At 36.9% G+C, this 17,089-nt stretch overlaps 3 protein-coding genes across 8 annotated transcripts; 1 reads left to right on the top strand and 2 right to left on the bottom strand.

Annotated features, from left to right (window-relative positions):
• The first annotated feature begins 283 nt into the window (after positions 1–283).
• Positions 284–12,283, top strand: LOC132195147 (transcription factor CP2-like protein 1). 5 transcript variants are annotated; one of them, XM_059616943.1, is made up of 15 exons: positions 284–633; positions 7,291–7,785; positions 8,091–8,355; positions 9,196–9,310; positions 9,516–9,593; positions 9,653–9,830; positions 9,882–9,994; positions 10,112–10,469; positions 10,524–10,673; positions 10,725–10,835; positions 10,887–10,975; positions 11,031–11,157; positions 11,212–11,408; positions 11,457–11,701; positions 11,758–12,283. In XM_059616943.1, exons 2-15 carry the CDS (start codon positions 7,579–7,581, stop codon positions 11,808–11,810), a joined length of 2,286 nt encoding a protein of 761 aa, XP_059472926.1. In that variant the 5' UTR covers positions 284–633; positions 7,291–7,578; the 3' UTR covers positions 11,811–12,283. The 5 variants fall into 5 exon arrangements, with proteins under 5 accessions (XP_059472926.1, XP_059472928.1, XP_059472927.1 ...); XM_059616945.1 differs by lacking the exon at positions 284–633 and adding an exon at positions 1,087–1,223; XM_059616944.1 differs by lacking the exon at positions 284–633 and adding an exon at positions 1,228–1,368.
• On the bottom strand, positions 11,918–13,380 carry LOC132195149 (exosome complex component RRP46). Of its 2 annotated transcripts, none has more exons than XM_059616949.1 (5): positions 13,251–13,380; positions 13,066–13,189; positions 12,742–12,977; positions 12,554–12,694; positions 11,918–12,489 (listed from the first exon to the last, which is right to left on the bottom strand). In XM_059616949.1, the coding sequence occupies exons 2-5, from the start codon at positions 13,175–13,177 to the stop codon at positions 12,307–12,309; spliced, it is 672 nt and encodes a 223-aa protein (XP_059472932.1). In that variant the 5' UTR covers positions 13,178–13,189; positions 13,251–13,380; the 3' UTR covers positions 11,918–12,306. The 2 variants fall into 2 exon arrangements, with proteins under 2 accessions (XP_059472932.1, XP_059472933.1); XM_059616950.1 differs by having other exon boundaries at positions 13,066–13,183; positions 13,251–13,303.
• Positions 13,381–13,506: 126 nt separating this feature from the next.
• LOC132195148 (biotinidase-like) lies at positions 13,507–16,478 on the bottom strand. Its single transcript, XM_059616948.1, has 8 exons — positions 16,303–16,478; positions 16,024–16,155; positions 15,808–15,963; positions 15,322–15,488; positions 15,044–15,255; positions 14,502–14,905; positions 14,082–14,356; positions 13,507–14,026 (listed from the first exon to the last, which is right to left on the bottom strand). Exons 1-8 carry the CDS (start codon positions 16,396–16,398, stop codon positions 13,852–13,854), a joined length of 1,617 nt encoding a protein of 538 aa, XP_059472931.1. The 5' UTR covers positions 16,399–16,478; the 3' UTR covers positions 13,507–13,851.
• Between the last annotated feature and the right edge of the window lie 611 nt (positions 16,479–17,089).

Here is a 17,089-nt window from a genome sequence, read left to right as displayed (position 1 = left end):
AACAATACATATTTTAATTATATGTTTTATAAGCTGAAGTTAATTGATTTTAATTAAAAAATGCATCATACCAGAGCTAATAAAACATAATTTTCTATGCTTAATTCAAGTTTTATTATATTTTAGTTGACAATAGTATATTTTTCTTCAGTTTACAACCTATAAAATAACCGGTTGTGCGTCACGTTTTCTGTTTGTTTTTTAACATAATTGCATACGTTGGAGTCAACTTCAGAAATTTCACAACTCAGCTGCCGACGGCACGCCCCCTTATCACGTCAGTTGTTCAGTCGCATTCCCTGTGTTTAGTGAGTTTCTACAAACCTCGTGCTCTCTCAATTCAATTCGGTTTATTTCTCTATCTCCCTGTTATTGTACTGTTAAGGCCTCTCGCGCTGTCCTGCACAAGTTTTGCATTAGAATATCCAGGAATTTGAGGTGGTTTTCTTGTGCGTTACCAAGGAATTGTCTCGGTTGATGAACTATTTCGCGTAAACAACTGGACGCTCCCTCACATCAAACAGGCAACTTTTGATCTCCATCCTGGTGCTCAAATGGAGCTTTTGGTGACTTGGCGAAGTTCGTCACCGTGAGAAGCTCTTTTTATCTAAGAACGTCACTCTAATTATTTTGGTAAGTTCAAATTAATTAATTTTTATATGAAAAATCAACGCCAATATGTTATGTTTTCTACAACCGAGAAATTGACCTTATAATTATGATGCTTTTTCTATTTTGAAATTAATTAGTTTCACTGAAAAAAAACATCAATCAATCACCATCAATTTTAGTATGTAATTTTCAAGATAATGAAAATTCCAAAAATCATGATTTATTTTGTCAGATAATTTAAATTATAGCCTTGAAAATTTAATATTAAAATTACATTTTAAATTTGAAAAAAAAATATGAAAATAAAAATACAATCGCAAGATTAATTTTATCGGTTTAAATTCAACCAAATATTTAAAGTCAGTGGGCACGGCTCTTTTTGTTTCTGGTGGTGATTTTGCCTTTGTTTTCGTCTGCTGCTAAAGGCACTTTATCAATATTTGTCGTCGTCATCCTATTTGTGTGCGTTAAAGAAAGCGTCGCCGGCCAGGCCAGCCAGTCAGTTCATTAGTCAGTCGATTGTTGCTATCAGTGCAGTCGAGTCGCCGCCTCGAGTGCATTCCTAAACGAGAACCTTTAGCCCTGGAATCCGGACCCGTTCCACACAGTCAGTGAGTTAAATAGTGTGTGCGATGAGCAACTGAAATTTCCATTCGTGCGCCCGCATCTTCTCAATCTCTGGTCCCATAATAAGCTGGAGTCTTGAATAGGACTTGGTTTTTTAATTTAACGGCTGGAAATTTTGTTCCTTTGAAGGTAAATCACAATTTTAATTTTGAATCACGATCATCAGGTTTTGCATCGGTTTTGCATTCATATTTTTTAAATTTTGGCCGCCTTTTATTAAATTACAACAATTATGTTATATAAAATCTTTAAACAAAATTACACAATGTATAATTACGTCATTGTCATTTATGAAGATAAAATATTGAAAGTTAATTAAATATTTTGAATTTAATTATGAAATTATTCAAATTTTTATCAAAAACTTTAATCATATGCTTTTGGCATAATTTTGTTTTAAAACTGCACAATCGAAAACTTATAGAGGTTTTTTCGTGGTTTTACTAAGATTCTGCGAGACAAACTTGGCTTTCAAGATTGGAATACGTACCAAATTTTTAAATTTTAATTGACAAATTAATTTTTAAATAATAAGTTCACATATTTTTGTGTCACAAATAATCAATAATTCAGTTAAAAAATTAATTTTTCTATTAAAGTAAAAATTTTGGCATTTATTCCATTCTTTTATGTTTTTCACGCACAGTTTCAGTAAAATAACGATAAAAAATCCCCTCTTTAAAATTAAACTTACAACGCGAACAAAGACAAAAACACACTAACAATTTTTTGAAGAATTAGTTTGAAATTACTATGATTTCTTTTTTAAGGACATTTTGAAAAGGAATTTGGGGGAAAATGCACAAAGTTGCATTGTAAACTTATGGCTTACGTTTCCTCAAGCATGCGATACTTGCACTTTGGCTCTCCGCTTTCATCCTCACAATCAGTCCAAAGTTGAAGATAACATGCAATGCTGTCTGTGCAACTCAACAAACACTCACACTTAAAAAAAAAATAGTCTCAAATCGCAGCATCATGTCATCGGTTCAATGAACCTCTGCAATAATTTCTTTATAAAATCCAGCGAATAAAGAAGATTGTGCCATAAATTTCATTAGGGAAAAACTGCACATGAAGATTGCGCGAAAAGCATTAAAGATGCGCAGAGGCGTTGCTTTACATGTCAGGGATTTCCAACTGGGCCGTAATTTGCAGAGGCGTTTCTCCAACATGACTCACCTGAAGCTATTTTCGCGGCCAGTAATTTCACTTACAATTTTCAAGTTTTTCAATGTAATTTAGCTCTCAAAATTATTTCAACCGTCCAATTTTTTAATTATCTTATGGTACGGGAAACTTCTGCAGCTACTTAAATTTCCAATTATTGCCTTACAGTGAGAAGTTTTTTTAAAAATTAGTTTACAGTAGATTAAACTACACTATTTTGAGGATGATCTTGGACAAATATAAAAATTTGATAACTTCTTTATTGCTGCGTAGTGGAGATAAATCTTTTTGCATTATTTATTTTATTTTACAAGAAATAAGGAAAAAAAATTATACCCACTCTTTTCTCCAAAATAAATAAGGCCCTTTTAATTTATTTTCTTTAATTAAGAAAAAAAAATGCTAAGTAATTACTACAAATTAGTATAAAATTGATGTCAGAATAGCTTTTATTGAAACTAAAAGTCAAATGCGTTTATCGGCGTTCATCTCAAATTAAAAGCAGAGCGCATAATTAAAAATGGCTTTAATGATTCTGACTTTTCTCTGATGCAAATGAATGTTGGCTGAAACTCACCTGGCCAGCTGGGCGGGATTTCCAGCTTTAATGAATCGATTTGCCATGTGACCTGAGGTTACATTCACAGCAGTATAATAATAAAAGTGGGCAAACGGGGATTTCCCATGGACCAGGCCAGCCAGGCTGGAGCCGCAGTTTCCATTTTGGGCCAAGTTGGTGCTCAGGTCATGCAAGAGCACCAATCAAAGCTTTCTTTGAGCTCGAAATTCTGTATGCATAGAGATGAGGAGCTTTTTCTCAATCTGGATTGAGTCGGTTTGGTTGAAAATTAATGTTTCCACTCAAGGTAAAAAGCTGCTTTATAACGGAGGCACCTCTCGCGTGGAGTCCCTTTCGTTATTTTATTCAAGCCGATATAGTAAAATCTTTTTTATCATAGGCATGCAAGGTGATAATTAACAAGGAAGTGCATTCTTCTGTTTAAATTAAACCAAGTTCAAGGGTAATTATTTTTATAGGCTTTTAATTTGAAGAAAAAAGTTTGAAATTATTTCAAGAAAATTGTAATCAATAATCTTGCTTTAACCTAGGAGGAAATCAACCTGCCAAATATAAATTAATGAAGGGCTAAATTAAATGAAAAGAAAGAAAATACAATTTAGAAAGTTTTGCAACCCTGATTGAAGCAAGAATTAATTTTGGAAACTTATTAAATCCCTAAATTAACTAATTAAAATGTTTCTCAAAACAATTCAATAAAAAATCTTTTTCCCAAGAAATCCCGCAGTCAGAATAAATCAGACCAGGCTGTGTCATTTTACCAATTAAAATTAAAAGTAAAATAATATTTTTAATACATAATGATTATAAACCTCTGTTTAAATGTATATTGACGTCATTGTGGATTGTTCAAAGTCACCTCGTTGATTTATGTGTAAATGCCATCATAATTAGTAATAATCGATAATGGGTTTTAATTACTTTTTAATTGCAAAGTAATTTATAAATGAAGCAGGATAAAAATAAATTTGTAATCTATTTATATTAATTATGAAGATAAAAGGAACTTGTAAAATGACCACTAATTGTAAGTCACCATTTTAATGGACTAGAGGAGCAACTTTCTTTCCTTCCCGATCTCCCTACTTTTGTTTATCAACAAAGAGTTGCTCCGCCAATCAGCATCCGAGATCATAGGGCAGGTCCTTTCAACAGGTGGTACTCTCGGTACGCACCTTTCATTGATTTCTCACTGTCCTTCGGACGCTGGCAGAGTCGCGGTCGATTCTTTCTCCTTCACTCTCTAATAATAATTGTTGTAAGTATGATTTTTATTTATCTTTTTAAACTTCCGATAGCCTCATTTGGTTGAAAACCAAAATGTCGTTTATCTGGTCGGTGAACTTTGCAGCCGATCTCGGCGCGCGGCCCCGGCTGTCGCATTCAAAATAATCTATTAATTAAGGTCACTCATAAATATCGCACTCGCGCGTCATGCACGGTCGTCAGTTTGAAATTTATTAAGCCTGTCCAGGGCCTGCGTTGGTCGTTTCGGAATAATTAGGCGTCGCCCGAAGCTCTCTTGGAGCCACAATTTGGAGAACACAACAAATACACACACAATCATATTATTCGTCTCGTTTGCGTTTGCACACGGCCGGGTGATTACTTTTGACGTCACCCACCGATCACGTGCTGCCTTCCTGATTATTATGTTGGCCGAGGAAAAAAGAGCGACCATTATTGCATTTATCTCACCCGAAAAACTTTCCTGTGACGGGGGCAAAGATGTTATTTGATTTAAGTCTTTCATTTCATTATTTCGGACAGGATGTGAATTACAATCAGCATGATTGTAATTTTCTCGTACTTTTCCATTACTTTAAGGAACAAGATAATTTAATTTAATTGCAAAAAGCTTTAACTTGCGACCTCGCAAGGCAAATTTTATAGAGGCAGGGAAATGCGTTTTGCTTCTGAAAAAGACATAAATTTAATTTAAAAATCGAAATGTCACGCGAAAACATGTTCTACAAAATTAGTTTCATATTAAATCAAGTTGTCAAGAGTATTTTTTTTTTACACGAAATTCATAATTTAGATTATTCACCATAATTAATTAATTTAATTGTTCTTGTTGCCAAAGGCAAAATAATCCGCTTTTTATTGTTAGTCAAAGATTGAAGAGACAAAAATTCACTGTTAAATAAACGTTTTCATTCCCTTTGAGAATCGAGATTTTCTATTTTCCAACATTTTTATTCTTCAACCTTAACTAACAGATTTTTTTTTGTTAACACGTTAATTTTTTTGTTATCAAATTGTATTTGTGGTGCAGTCAGTACACCTGCACAGCTACGCATCAATTAATTTCAGGTGATAAGACCACAACCAGATTTCATATAATTATCACGTTCCACGAGTGGCCTGATCATGAGCTAATTTACAAACAAAAAAATCTTGAATCACCTGAGTGCAAGTTTTCTCCGAATCTGTGGCGTGATGGCAGAAAATTGCTGGTCGCGCGACCTGCCCGCGGCCACGTTCGCAGCTGCGGCCAGACAGCCTGGTACCATTTAATTGCAGCTTGCTTGCGTAAAATCTCTTTCAGCATTTGGGAGAAACGCTCAGCTCGGGCAAACAAAATTATCATAATTTCTTGCCCCCCGAAGCCCCTCCACTGACCAATTGGTATGCATAATTGCAGAAAATATATATATCGAGCCACTCTTGTGCGTCAGAGACAAATAAATGCTGGTAGCACAAGGTGAGCTACAATCACACGCGCCTTTCTGTCACTCCGAACTTCAAATATGCCAACTTTGGTCATTTTTAGCATAGAATTATTATTTTATTTTTTTGCGAACAGAGGCGACAAGCTGTCTGCAATTGGTGCGGAAATTGCGTGTCAGTTGAAAAGTAGGTCTCCATGTTTTCTCGCGGCGCTTTCAATACGCCTCTAATTACACTTCGGAGTTTACGAGCTTGTTAAATTAGAGGTTTCACTCAAGACATTCAAATATCAAGTAAGGATTTCTCATATTTACAAAAATAAGCATAGGTTGTTGCTTCAGTTACTTGCAGCACTTGTAGTCGAATTAGAGGCAGGTTGCAATAACCATTCTGTAAAGTAAAAGTACTGAAGGAGAAGAGATTTTGGACCAGCAATTAATTTTCCAGATCAGGAAATAATTTCCATATTAATGGTATAATTTTTATATATTTACACAAGCTAAAGAGGATGGGGGATTCAGAGAGGTGTTGAAATGAAACTAAGCCTTCCGTACTTCCTGACGTCTCTCTGAGGTCAGGGGTCACCATATCGCAAAAGACTAGGCATTTTCGGCTTCCTCATGGAATGAGCTTTTCACCGGTGTGCCGTTTGTCGCTTCGAACGAACGGTCGCGTTCTTTTCAATTTTGGAGATACAACCAAGATTTTTTTTTTTTTAAATTTGACTGTTTTCAAACGCAAATTACTCCCAGAATCGTTCATTGACACGCAATGAAATGCACACCGTTGGGAAGTTCGTTTTGTTTTTTTAGATTCAGAATCCTGAAGTTCTCACCGTCCTTTAGAGTTTGCTCGATCTCTTTCTGGCCAACATTCACCCCTCCTCCAGCCCTTTTCGACGAGTAAATTTTCATTGTAGATTTCAATTTAGTTGACTCTGACCATGCATCACGTCAGGCAAGAAAATATAATGGATACAAATTTTGGAACATAATGTTTGAAGAGTTGATAAATGATTTTAATGTCATAATTTTAATTTGCACAGACACCTGAGGTTCTCAATCACAGAGCTCGAGCAACAATCAAAATATCTCTCATTGTTGTGTTGCGCGACTTAGTCGACATGTCACTGTTAATAAGCCGTTTTTTGTGGCTCTTTGTTTGTGGCGGTGGCCAGCCCAGTGGGTTGAGAACGCGAACAGTAGTCCTGGGCGGGCAGTACTGCACTAGTCCGCGAGACTCTACCGAACGGGGTTCAAAACCGGACTGGGTTGGCCTTTTTCACATTCTTTTTTAGGTTCAATTCAATTCTAAATCACGTTTCTTATTATTTCCATAAAAAAATTTAGATATAAAATAAATATACAAAATATTTAGATATAAAATTTTTCGGACTCGATCTTCAAACAATTTTTATCATATATGTTATTTCCAAATGGTTGCAAAAATTTTACCTTGGATGAAATAAAATTGTTGGGAGGGAAACATTAGAAAGCACAAATGCCAAAGCTTTTTTAAAATTGTCATTTGCAACTCGTTTTGTAGTAATTTTGCATAGTTTTGACGTTGTTTAACAATTGCATGCAGTAGACAGTGTTGAAAGAAAGCATGTGTGTTGTGTGTTTCAGCGGACAATCGTCGGCCAAGAGCAGCCCGTCGTGACCCAGAGCGCGTCCGCGGCCGCTACCCTGTCTTCCCTGACCGTCCGTTTGCTCGCGAGAGCGCCGCCCGCCGACCGACAGGAGCGAGGAGGACCCCGATGGTGTTCCTGCGCGAACTGAGCTGCTGGTCTCGTTTTCATCTGAACACCACGGGACAGGAGCGAGACTTGCTTTTGGCCGTGACCAGCAGCAGCCGCGGCGGCCGCAGCAACCAGAGGCGCACGGCCAAAAGGGACGCGGCCGGCGAATAGCGCCATGGAGATCATGCTCGGTGAAATGACCGCTATCTTGGACCACCACCAGCACCACCTCATGATGAAGCCCGAGGGGCCCTCGAGGCCCGCCAAAGCCCCCGCGTGGACCACGCTCAGTCCGACTGGCTCCTCAGGTTCGTCCGACGACGCCGCCGAACTCTTCCCTTGGTCCAGCGAGCTCAGGCAGACCCTCCGCATGCGATTGCAGGCACGAATTTTATGTTATTTTCAAGTAAAATTTTTTATTTTTAAGAATAAATAATTTGATTTCAAATTTAAACAAGAAAGTATTTTGTTGATTAAAAAAATTGTTTCTGTAATTTTTTTTATAAAAATTATTAAACTTATAAACCAATATTGATAGCCATAAATAGGAAATTTATGTGCATTATTTTTAGTAAAATTAATTAAATAATGTGAGAACTGTGAGAAGTTTTTGTGTTAAAATTTTATTTTAATGTAAATATTTTTATTAAAATCGGAAGCAGTTTGGTCTTAAAAGTGCTTGCGTAGGGTCATCACACGCTGAGTGAGGAGAACATCGCTGCAAGGGTCGCCGAGCCAGCAACTCCTGCCTCCAGGAAGCGCAAAATTTGGGACGAGTTGGAGAGTCTCGAGGTCAAATCGCTGCCTGGTGAACTTGCGGCGTCGACCGACCTGCACGACGAGCCGCCGCGCGTGTTCAGCTCCAGTCACGGTGGAACTTTGCACCACCTCGGGGACCTCAGACCCCCAGCCAGCCCCATCAGACGATACACCAAACCCAAAACCCCCGAAGGTAAGGAGTATAGAAATTTGAAATTTGGGCTTGGATGTGCCGCTTTGCTGTAGACAAGAGAGGACAAAGTTTGGTGCATGAGGCTTATCTTTTGTTTGCGTGGTGTCTTGGTGGGTCATTTTTACTGATAAACGGGAACTTTAACACTTTGATTTTGAAAGGATTCAAGAGAGAAGAAAAAGGATTTACGGGATAAATAATCAAATGCGTTGGGCCAGAATAATATTTTACTCAATTTAATACCGACGTAAAAGCTGCCTCTGCCGATCTGTGGCAACCTCAGGGCTACGAAGGCCATTAACAACCTGTCGATGGCGCCTGTAATCTTCTCCAGTGAGGCAAGGAGCTGCTTGACTGGCTGGCTGGCTTAGTGACTAACTGGATATTCTCGCGATGTTGACACATTCGCTGGGCCTATTTTATAACAATATTCATTAGAAAGTGCCTGAAAATATAAGCGGACTCGGCCGAGAATGAGGAAAACTTTGTAGTTTTTAATAAAGCGAAATTGCGGTCTTTGAATTTTAATTTCATAAATTAGAAGTCCAATGCGCGCGTCTTCAGATGTGTTATCTCAGTTCTTCCAATCAGGTCACGTTGTTAGCAGTGCAGATAATTTAGCCAGCTGCACTATCGACTTTAAAAGAAAGATAAACATGAGCTGAACGCATCGTGTTTGTCCAGCTTGATGCTTTACACTCTTTTTTTTTACAAATTACTGACGGCGTGCGGCATGAAATCCGTTTGCATGCCGATTTCTTGCTGCTCTCTCGTCATAAGCCCCCAGTATATTCTTGCAATTTTCATTTGCAATTAAAACTCTACTATTATTTTTTTCAGGAGTGGCGCCTGGGAGGATGACTTCATGGGACATTGACGATAATTTGGCAGCCGATCTTGATGGCAGTCTGTCTGGCCTCGGCGAGGATCTCAGCACTGCTTCATATAATATGAGGTAATTTTTTTATTATAAAGTTAAAATTTCTTTTTACAGTTCATAGCAAAAAAAAAAAAATTAATAAATAAAATTGAACTTTTTTTAAATTGCAATTAAGTCGAGCTTCAAAGCTCAAAATAAAAATAAGATTGATTTTGCCAAATTTTTTGTTACTTCAAATAACTGGGAAGCTATAAAATTGATTATTTTTCTTATTTTACAGTGAGGCCTTGTTGGCTCTCCCATCACTGACAGTTTTCAAACAAGAAGCCAATTCGCCTCCAACGCAGGGGAGTTCCAAGTAATAACAATTCAATAGCCAATGTTTTGACAGTCAAAAATAATGCTTTGTATGTACAGTCGGCAGCAGCAGCACAGGTCCCCGCCTGCAGACATGGACAGAGATTCGCCCACCAGTCTGCACCACCTGCTGCACACTCAAACTCTGACCAACGGTGCTGACGGGGGGTATCACAGCCCTCCTAATGAGAGGCACAGCATGGTTCGAGGAGAAGTGCCTGGACAGCACGGCCATGCGGTAAAATCCAAAAAATTTGTAAACAAAAAATATTTTTTAAATCGTTTCTAGGGTGCCAACTTGAATAACCAATCACAACAAATAGGAGTTGGTTCTGAGCAAGGGCTGGAAAGATTTCAACGCCTCGACAAATTGAATACCACAGTTGCAGGGGAAGACTATAGGTAAATATAACAGTCATATTGCAAAAGTTTTCTTTATGCTCAATTTTTTTTTCATTGATCTCCAGATTATATATTTTTTTTATCAATCATAATACATGGTATTTTTTCTTCTTGAAGATTCCAATATGTGCTGGCAGCAGCTACATCGATAGCAACAAAGATCAACGAAGAATCGCTCACATATCTCAACCAGTGCCAGTCTTATGAAATCAAACTGAAGAAACTCGGCGACCTTTCCTCGTACAGAGGCACAATTCTGAAGAGTGTTATCAGAATTTGCTTCCACGAGCGCCGCTTGCAGTATATGGAGAGAGAAAAGCTGGCTGCTTGGCGGCAGTCTCGGCCTGGAGACAGGATTCTTGAGCTTGACATTCCTCTGTCATATGGATTGTGGGATGTTGTGCAGGACCTCGAACAGCTCAACACTGTCGAATTCTCTTGGGATCCAACAAAGGAAGTTGGAGCTTACATTAAAGTAAGTCGATCAATTTTAAGAAATTGTAAAAAACTGAAGAATTAAAAAAAACAGGTTAACTGCATCAGCACTGAATTCACTCCAAAAAAACATGGAGGAGAAAAAGGGGTTCCGTTTCGCATTCAGGTAGAAACGTATTCTCAAAGTGATACCAACAGTGTCCGACGTCTCCACAGCGCTGCTTGTCAAATTAAAGTTTTTAAGGTAATACATTTAATCTAGAAGTTGCTCGTATATTAAATGTCTCTATTGTAGCTGAAAGGTGCTGACAGGAAACACAAGCAAGACCGAGAGAAAATTCAAAAACGGCCCGTGTCGGAACAGGAAAAATATCAACCTTCATACGAATGCACTGTGCTCACAGATGTAAGCAAAATAAATTTTGAATCTTATTTTATGTAATAAAATTTTTGACAGATTGCTCCAGAAACTACCATTCTTTTCCCGTCGAGTTCATCTTGTGCCACCGGTGGATTGGTCGGTGGCTTTAATGGACCAGAAAATGTGTAAGTAGTGTATGATAGTCAGGATTTGTTTTATTAAAAGATTATCACTATCCAGACAAGGAGGAGGAAGCCCCACGAGCATGGTTAAAGAAGAAGGTGCGGCATGCAACAATGGGAGTGGAGCTTTGCCTAGCCAGGGAGCTCAGCAACCAACCCCTACAGATTTTATAGAGGAAGTGCCGGTTAGAATATTTTGATTGTTAAGTGGTAAAAAAGTCATAAAACTCTTCTTTTAGGTATACATGGAGCCATTGCCTGCTGAGGCTACTGCGCCGCAAACAGCCCAGTGGCTTCAGACGCAACGATTTGGGCAGTACCTGCGGACATTCAGCAGCTTCTGCGGCTCGGACATTTTGAGACTGACCCGAGACGACATGATTCAAATTTGCGGCCTTGCTGACGGCATCAGACTCTATAATGCGCTACATTCCAAGTAGGATTAAAATTTTGGACAAAGTGAAAAATTAATTTTTTTTATAAGGTCAATCATTCCCCGACTGACACTGTATCTGTGCCAAGAGGGTGCTCAAGTTTATCACGCCCTCTACCTGAATTCGCTTCAAAGATCAGAGATGACCTCTCGTTTAGCAGAGTTGGTCGGCATTCCATCTCACAGTGTCATTGATGTCTACCTGCAAGGACCCAACGGCATCCACGTCTTTTTGACAGACCAAGTTGTTGCCAACCTGAAGGATGATTCCATGTTTTTTGTGGAAATCATTAATGGTAAGATTTTTGTTTAAAAACTAGTTGGGAATTAAATTTATATCTATTTTTTGCAGATACGTCTAGCGAAAGCTTCCGCCTCTTGCTCAAACAAACAGCTCCCCAGTAGAAAATGAAAGTGAAAAACAACACATGTGATTAAAGAAAGATGCTGGTTGATTTCAAAGAAAAACAAGGAAGTGATATAGATTTTTCTAACTAAGTATCCAGCATGGCTGAAATGTACAAAAACTAGTGCTCTTTTCTTGCCAATGAAAGGAGTCATATCATCGTCGCTCTGGATAGTTAGATGTGATAAGTTTCAAGAATAAATTAGTGCGACACTAATGAAGATTAACCAGTTCTAAGGGAAGTGGGGCCAAAATATTTTACTGTAGCATTAATATGAATTGATATTGAATTTTAATTGCATTATGACGTCAACTGCCATTTGTACAAGGTGCTGGGATTCAAAATACCTTAAATGTTATGTTGGTTAATTTGTGAATTCATTGATCATTCAGAGTTTCCAGCAATAATTATGTATTGCATTTTTTTTTTTTAAATATTGGTCAAAATTATTGGACGAGCATTCATTAAAAATATTTTTAATTTTGAATAAAAATCTACAGTGTAGTGGAATATTTTCTGACAATGTCTCTGTAGAAGTCAAAAAGGAAATCTGAAGCTTGCCGGCACTTTTCGAGCCCGTTGTTGTAGACTTGAATTGGAAAGGTGCCGGTTGTGTACGAGGCGATCACATTTTTATCGATGCTGTCAAATGCAAATGTGAGAGTTGCTTTGCAGTCCTGAAATTAATAAAATTTCACTTTCCATAAAATACAATATAACTTTTTATTTGAAATTTAGAACCTTTAGCTTATTTCCATCCGGGTCGACAATGATTATGTTGTCATTTGTGATTCCGCAGGTCACTGCTGCGAAAAGGAACTTCATGGCCAATCCAGAGTCCATCAGAGCCAAACAAGAGGCGTTTATTGAACAAGCCAAAAGCTAATACAAGAATTACAATCAATTTTTTTTTTAACAAAATCCTTTACCCCTCCCGAGTCTTGCATTTCTTGAAGAATGACCGACACTGTGGTTCGAGGGTACAGGGCGGCAAGCATAGCAGTCTCGCATGTGTCTTTGATGATTGTTTCTCGCATTCGATCGTTCGGACAAGGCAATCCTGACTTCGGCCTGAATATTGTCTCAACAAACGCTCGGTCAACCTGAAGTCTTTGCATTCGAACTTCCGAAGGTCCGTAAACTGCCGACATGACCACTGTGTGCCCTGCAAAAAAATTATACATGTATTTTTGATTTGCCAAATGTTTAAAGACATAAATTGCTAATCAATAATGAAAAAATTGACAATTTGCCTTGTGTGAGAATTGCAGATCCGTCTGGTCTGGTGATGACTCCAAGTTCGCACAAAATCGGCCTGATGGAACAGTCACCTCCGTCCTCAACATGTGATCCATTTGAGTTCATGTTTTTCTATTACTAAATCATATAATTTACTGTAAAACTTTACGTTAACTATAGTAATTTGAGCAAAAAATACCTAAAAAATCTACAACATGCAGATCAAGTCCAGCGTGCATTTGTTTACAAAAAGATCGCGCACGCAATACGCATGTGATTGGCAGAGACCTCTACCGGTGTTTATTCTTCGAAAGTTGCGCCAATTAGGTACTGCCGGTTGCATAAATTTTATTAATTTTTATTTTCTTTTACTTGCCTTTGTTTACGCGCTTAAATAATTACAATATTATTATCCAATTCAAAACAGTGAAGTTTTTATTATTTATTATCACCACCTTTCCGTGCTGTTTGAAAAGTATAGCATATTTAGCAGGTCATCAGCAAATTACCTACGCACGCTTTTAGCATTTTATAATATTAATTACATATATTTAATTTACTTTTGATTTAATATGTTATGTTGATTTGAGTAAAGGCTGCGCATCTTTTCCAAATTTAGTTGATTGAACTTGAAAACGCGCCATTGCGTCCAATGAATATAATATTATTATTATTATTAATTATTCTTGATTCTCAGTCAATAATAACCAGAAAATTAAGGAATTAATTAATTTTATTTTAATACGCTCAGGAGATTTTCAGTATCAATTTTACGTTTAATTGAATACTCATCGCACATTTCAACAAATAATTCTGCGCAATGCGATAATTATACAAAGATTTAAAGAAATAAACTGGGGGATGAGGAAATTTGCAGCGTTTGTACTGTGCCTAACGGGAAAGTCGGTTGACGAAAGGGCAAAAGTTTTAACTTTAACAGCCCTGCCTTGGTTATTGTAGTAGGATACATTATAACTGAAAAGGAAAAAAAACATTAAAAATTATGTAGTACTTACATTATTAAAATTACCCTCCTTCTTGTGGTTGTATCGTCAAACTGAGTTGCCCCAGTGAAATGTACGAGTTTTCGTCTCCGGCCATTGTCACTGGTCGGACTTGATCAGAGGAAAAATTTCCTGCCAGCCAAAGTCTGGTGAAAAAAACATTATCGGTGTACGTAGTTTCAGATTTGGGGGCGATGCAGGTCAACTTGTCCGTGCCGGAACAAGCGACGAGACCGCACGTCTGCTCATTAAACAGGACCCTCCCGTCGGCAGCAGTGCGATTTCCATTGAATGCAAGCAACTATAAATATTTTAATTGAAAAAATTTATGCTTTTTCAAAATTAGAGACCTAAATATATAAACTTTGAATAGTTAAAGTACCACTAATATAATTAAAAAGTATATATTAATAACAAGAAAAAATTCGCGTTATATAATTAATTGCCTGATAATTCGTTGTAGCAGAAGAGCCGCTTGAAAACGTCTGGTAGGTTAATGTGCAGCAAAATCCGTCAGAGTGGCAAACTTCAATTGAGTTCTGACTTTGACTGCTCAAAGGGACAGCGACCGCTGTATAATTGCTGAGATCCATTCCTTCGTCCGCCACAACTTCACGGCTGAATTTTTGCTCATCTCTTTTTTCTTGTAAATTTATCGGATCTTCTATGGCCATTCCAAGAGATAGGTACCCACCAGAGCCAACAGGGTGGCTCACGGAATAGGATCCGCTTGGGAAAAAGATACCAAAGCCGGAATAACCAAGTTCCGCTCTTTGATAGTTTGAGGACGTCAAGAAAGTTGGATTATTTTTTTTGTTTGCTTCAACCCAGCCCATTTCCACTGAGGTTGCTAAAAATATTATTTAAATAATACTAATAACCAATTAATTTAAAAAGAAATAAAAATTCGCTGAAAATTTTCATAAAATTTGTAGCAAAAGATTTATCCAATATTTTAAAATTTACCACCGAAAAATTAATTACTTACAAAATTCGAAAGGCATTTTATTTTGCCATGCGCCGTTGAAGATGAAGTGGTGAACACTTTTATTCAAAAGCGACTTAAACGGTTCTAGAAATAGCAAATCGTAGCCCGTAAGGAGACCGAAAGTTACATTGCTCTCTGTGGTGAAAGTGATCGGTTCAAACGACGGCGCCGCATCGAGCGCTGTCTCATGTATCAAATTAAACCTCCGGTATCTAGAATACATAATAAGTTTATTAATTTATAAATATGTTAAATTGTTTTATTTATTAAAAACAAACTTTGCAATCAAATATCCATTTTTGTCAAAAACGACAGTCGTGCTGTAAATTCGCAGCCCGTCGCAGTCTTTGTCGCTCATTCCGCAAAGGCGCGGCACTTTTTCCAAAAGGCTTGCCACAGTATATGCGTAATTGTTTCGTGACAAGCATGACAACCGCGTGATAACCTAAATGAATTTTAATTCAACAAGATATTATCAATTCGTCAATCAATGAAAATTATCAATTTGTTAAATATATTTTATTTATCAAGCATCCGAATGAATGTGATCTTTCTACTGACAGAAAATGAAAACCGCTTGCTGAATTTTAAAGCATTAAAATTATACATACACAAACAATCTATAGGAAAGTATTTTTTTAACGTTTTGAATGATAAAATAATTACTTGAAAATTAATTACTTCTTGCAATATATCAATTGAATTTGGATAAAAATTATATAAAAAAAGTGAGGGGAAAATTATAAATATTTTAAAAAACTCACGAGCTCGTCCGGATCATTGCTTCCAACTTTGCAGGGCACAAAAACGTTTCCAGGTTCTGGTACCCTTTGTGCAAGCTTACCTGCCAAAGTCCTGTTGTGAATCACCTCCGTCGTTGTAAGTGCATATTCAGGGAAAATACTGATGTAGTCAATTGCCTAATATTCAAATGGCAAAATACACTTGCTGGTTTTGAAATTAAATAATTTTTCAAATACGGATGAGTTGAAATGAGGTCGATTTTTTGATTCCTCCATAACTTGGAGATTGTCATCCAAAATCGAACTTTCGATGTCTGTCTCATTCCATCCTACGGCAGTCCACGCATAAGTTTCAATGGCAAATGTTCTCTATAATAGGAGAGAAAAATAACTATTTTCCTGCTATTTTCCAAATGCTAGTTCTTGTTCAGTACCAAATAACATTATTAATATTTTTTTTATACTCAGATAGGAATAATTAATGAACTAAAATATTTAATAAAAAATGACATTTACCTTTGCAATTTTTGACGATCCATTTGACAATGACACGAGAGTTTGTGTGCAATAAATAAAAAATAGAAAATATGACCCCAGAATTTGGTGTTTCATCGTGCAGATATTAGACGCTTCTGCTGGATCGGCAAAGTTACTACAAATGACTGGTCACAGCAAAACATTTTATAGCATTTATTTTCAAGCGATAGCAGGTAGCAAACCCCTGCTGCTTATCTGAATGATGCATATAGGCAGGTACGACACCAACTTTTTATGGATTAAGCACGCAATAAAACAAATAAAGATAAGGACGGAATTCAGCAAAGGTTTTTTTTTAAATTGGTTTGGAATAAATGGAATAAATAAAGGAAAAGTATCAAATAAAAGTTGAAAAATAAAATTTGTAACTTGGTTGTTGTTATCTCATGATTTCTCCGCGCGCGTATACATTTTTTATTGTGGAAGCCAAAGATAAAAAAAAAAAAATGGTGCAATATTGCACAAAATATTATGCCTTTCAAAAAACATATTTCTTTTAATTCCATAAATTTCTTTTGTTTCCGTCTCTGTAATTTGGTATATTCATATTCACAACATAAAATATTGGGTTTAATATGTAAAAAAAAACGCAAGAACTTTATGCATCTGAATCCAAGTGGCTGAAAATATGAATATTTATTAAACAAAACGGCTTGTTTTAATTAACGGCAAAACTGTACAATTTAAGTCACTGATAATAAAAATTATGAGTAGTATTTAATTTTGCATTTAGCAAGCCGCTACTGCTAGAGATGATTCCATTAAA

Source organism: Neocloeon triangulifer, unplaced genomic scaffold (genome assembly GCF_031216515.1).
Source record: "Neocloeon triangulifer isolate White Clay Creek 2 clone unplaced genomic scaffold, ASM3121651v1 ptg000009l, whole genome shotgun sequence".
Lineage (NCBI taxonomy): Eukaryota > Metazoa > Arthropoda > Insecta > Ephemeroptera > Baetidae > Neocloeon > Neocloeon triangulifer.
This window is presented reverse-complemented; position numbering and strand designations above follow the sequence as displayed.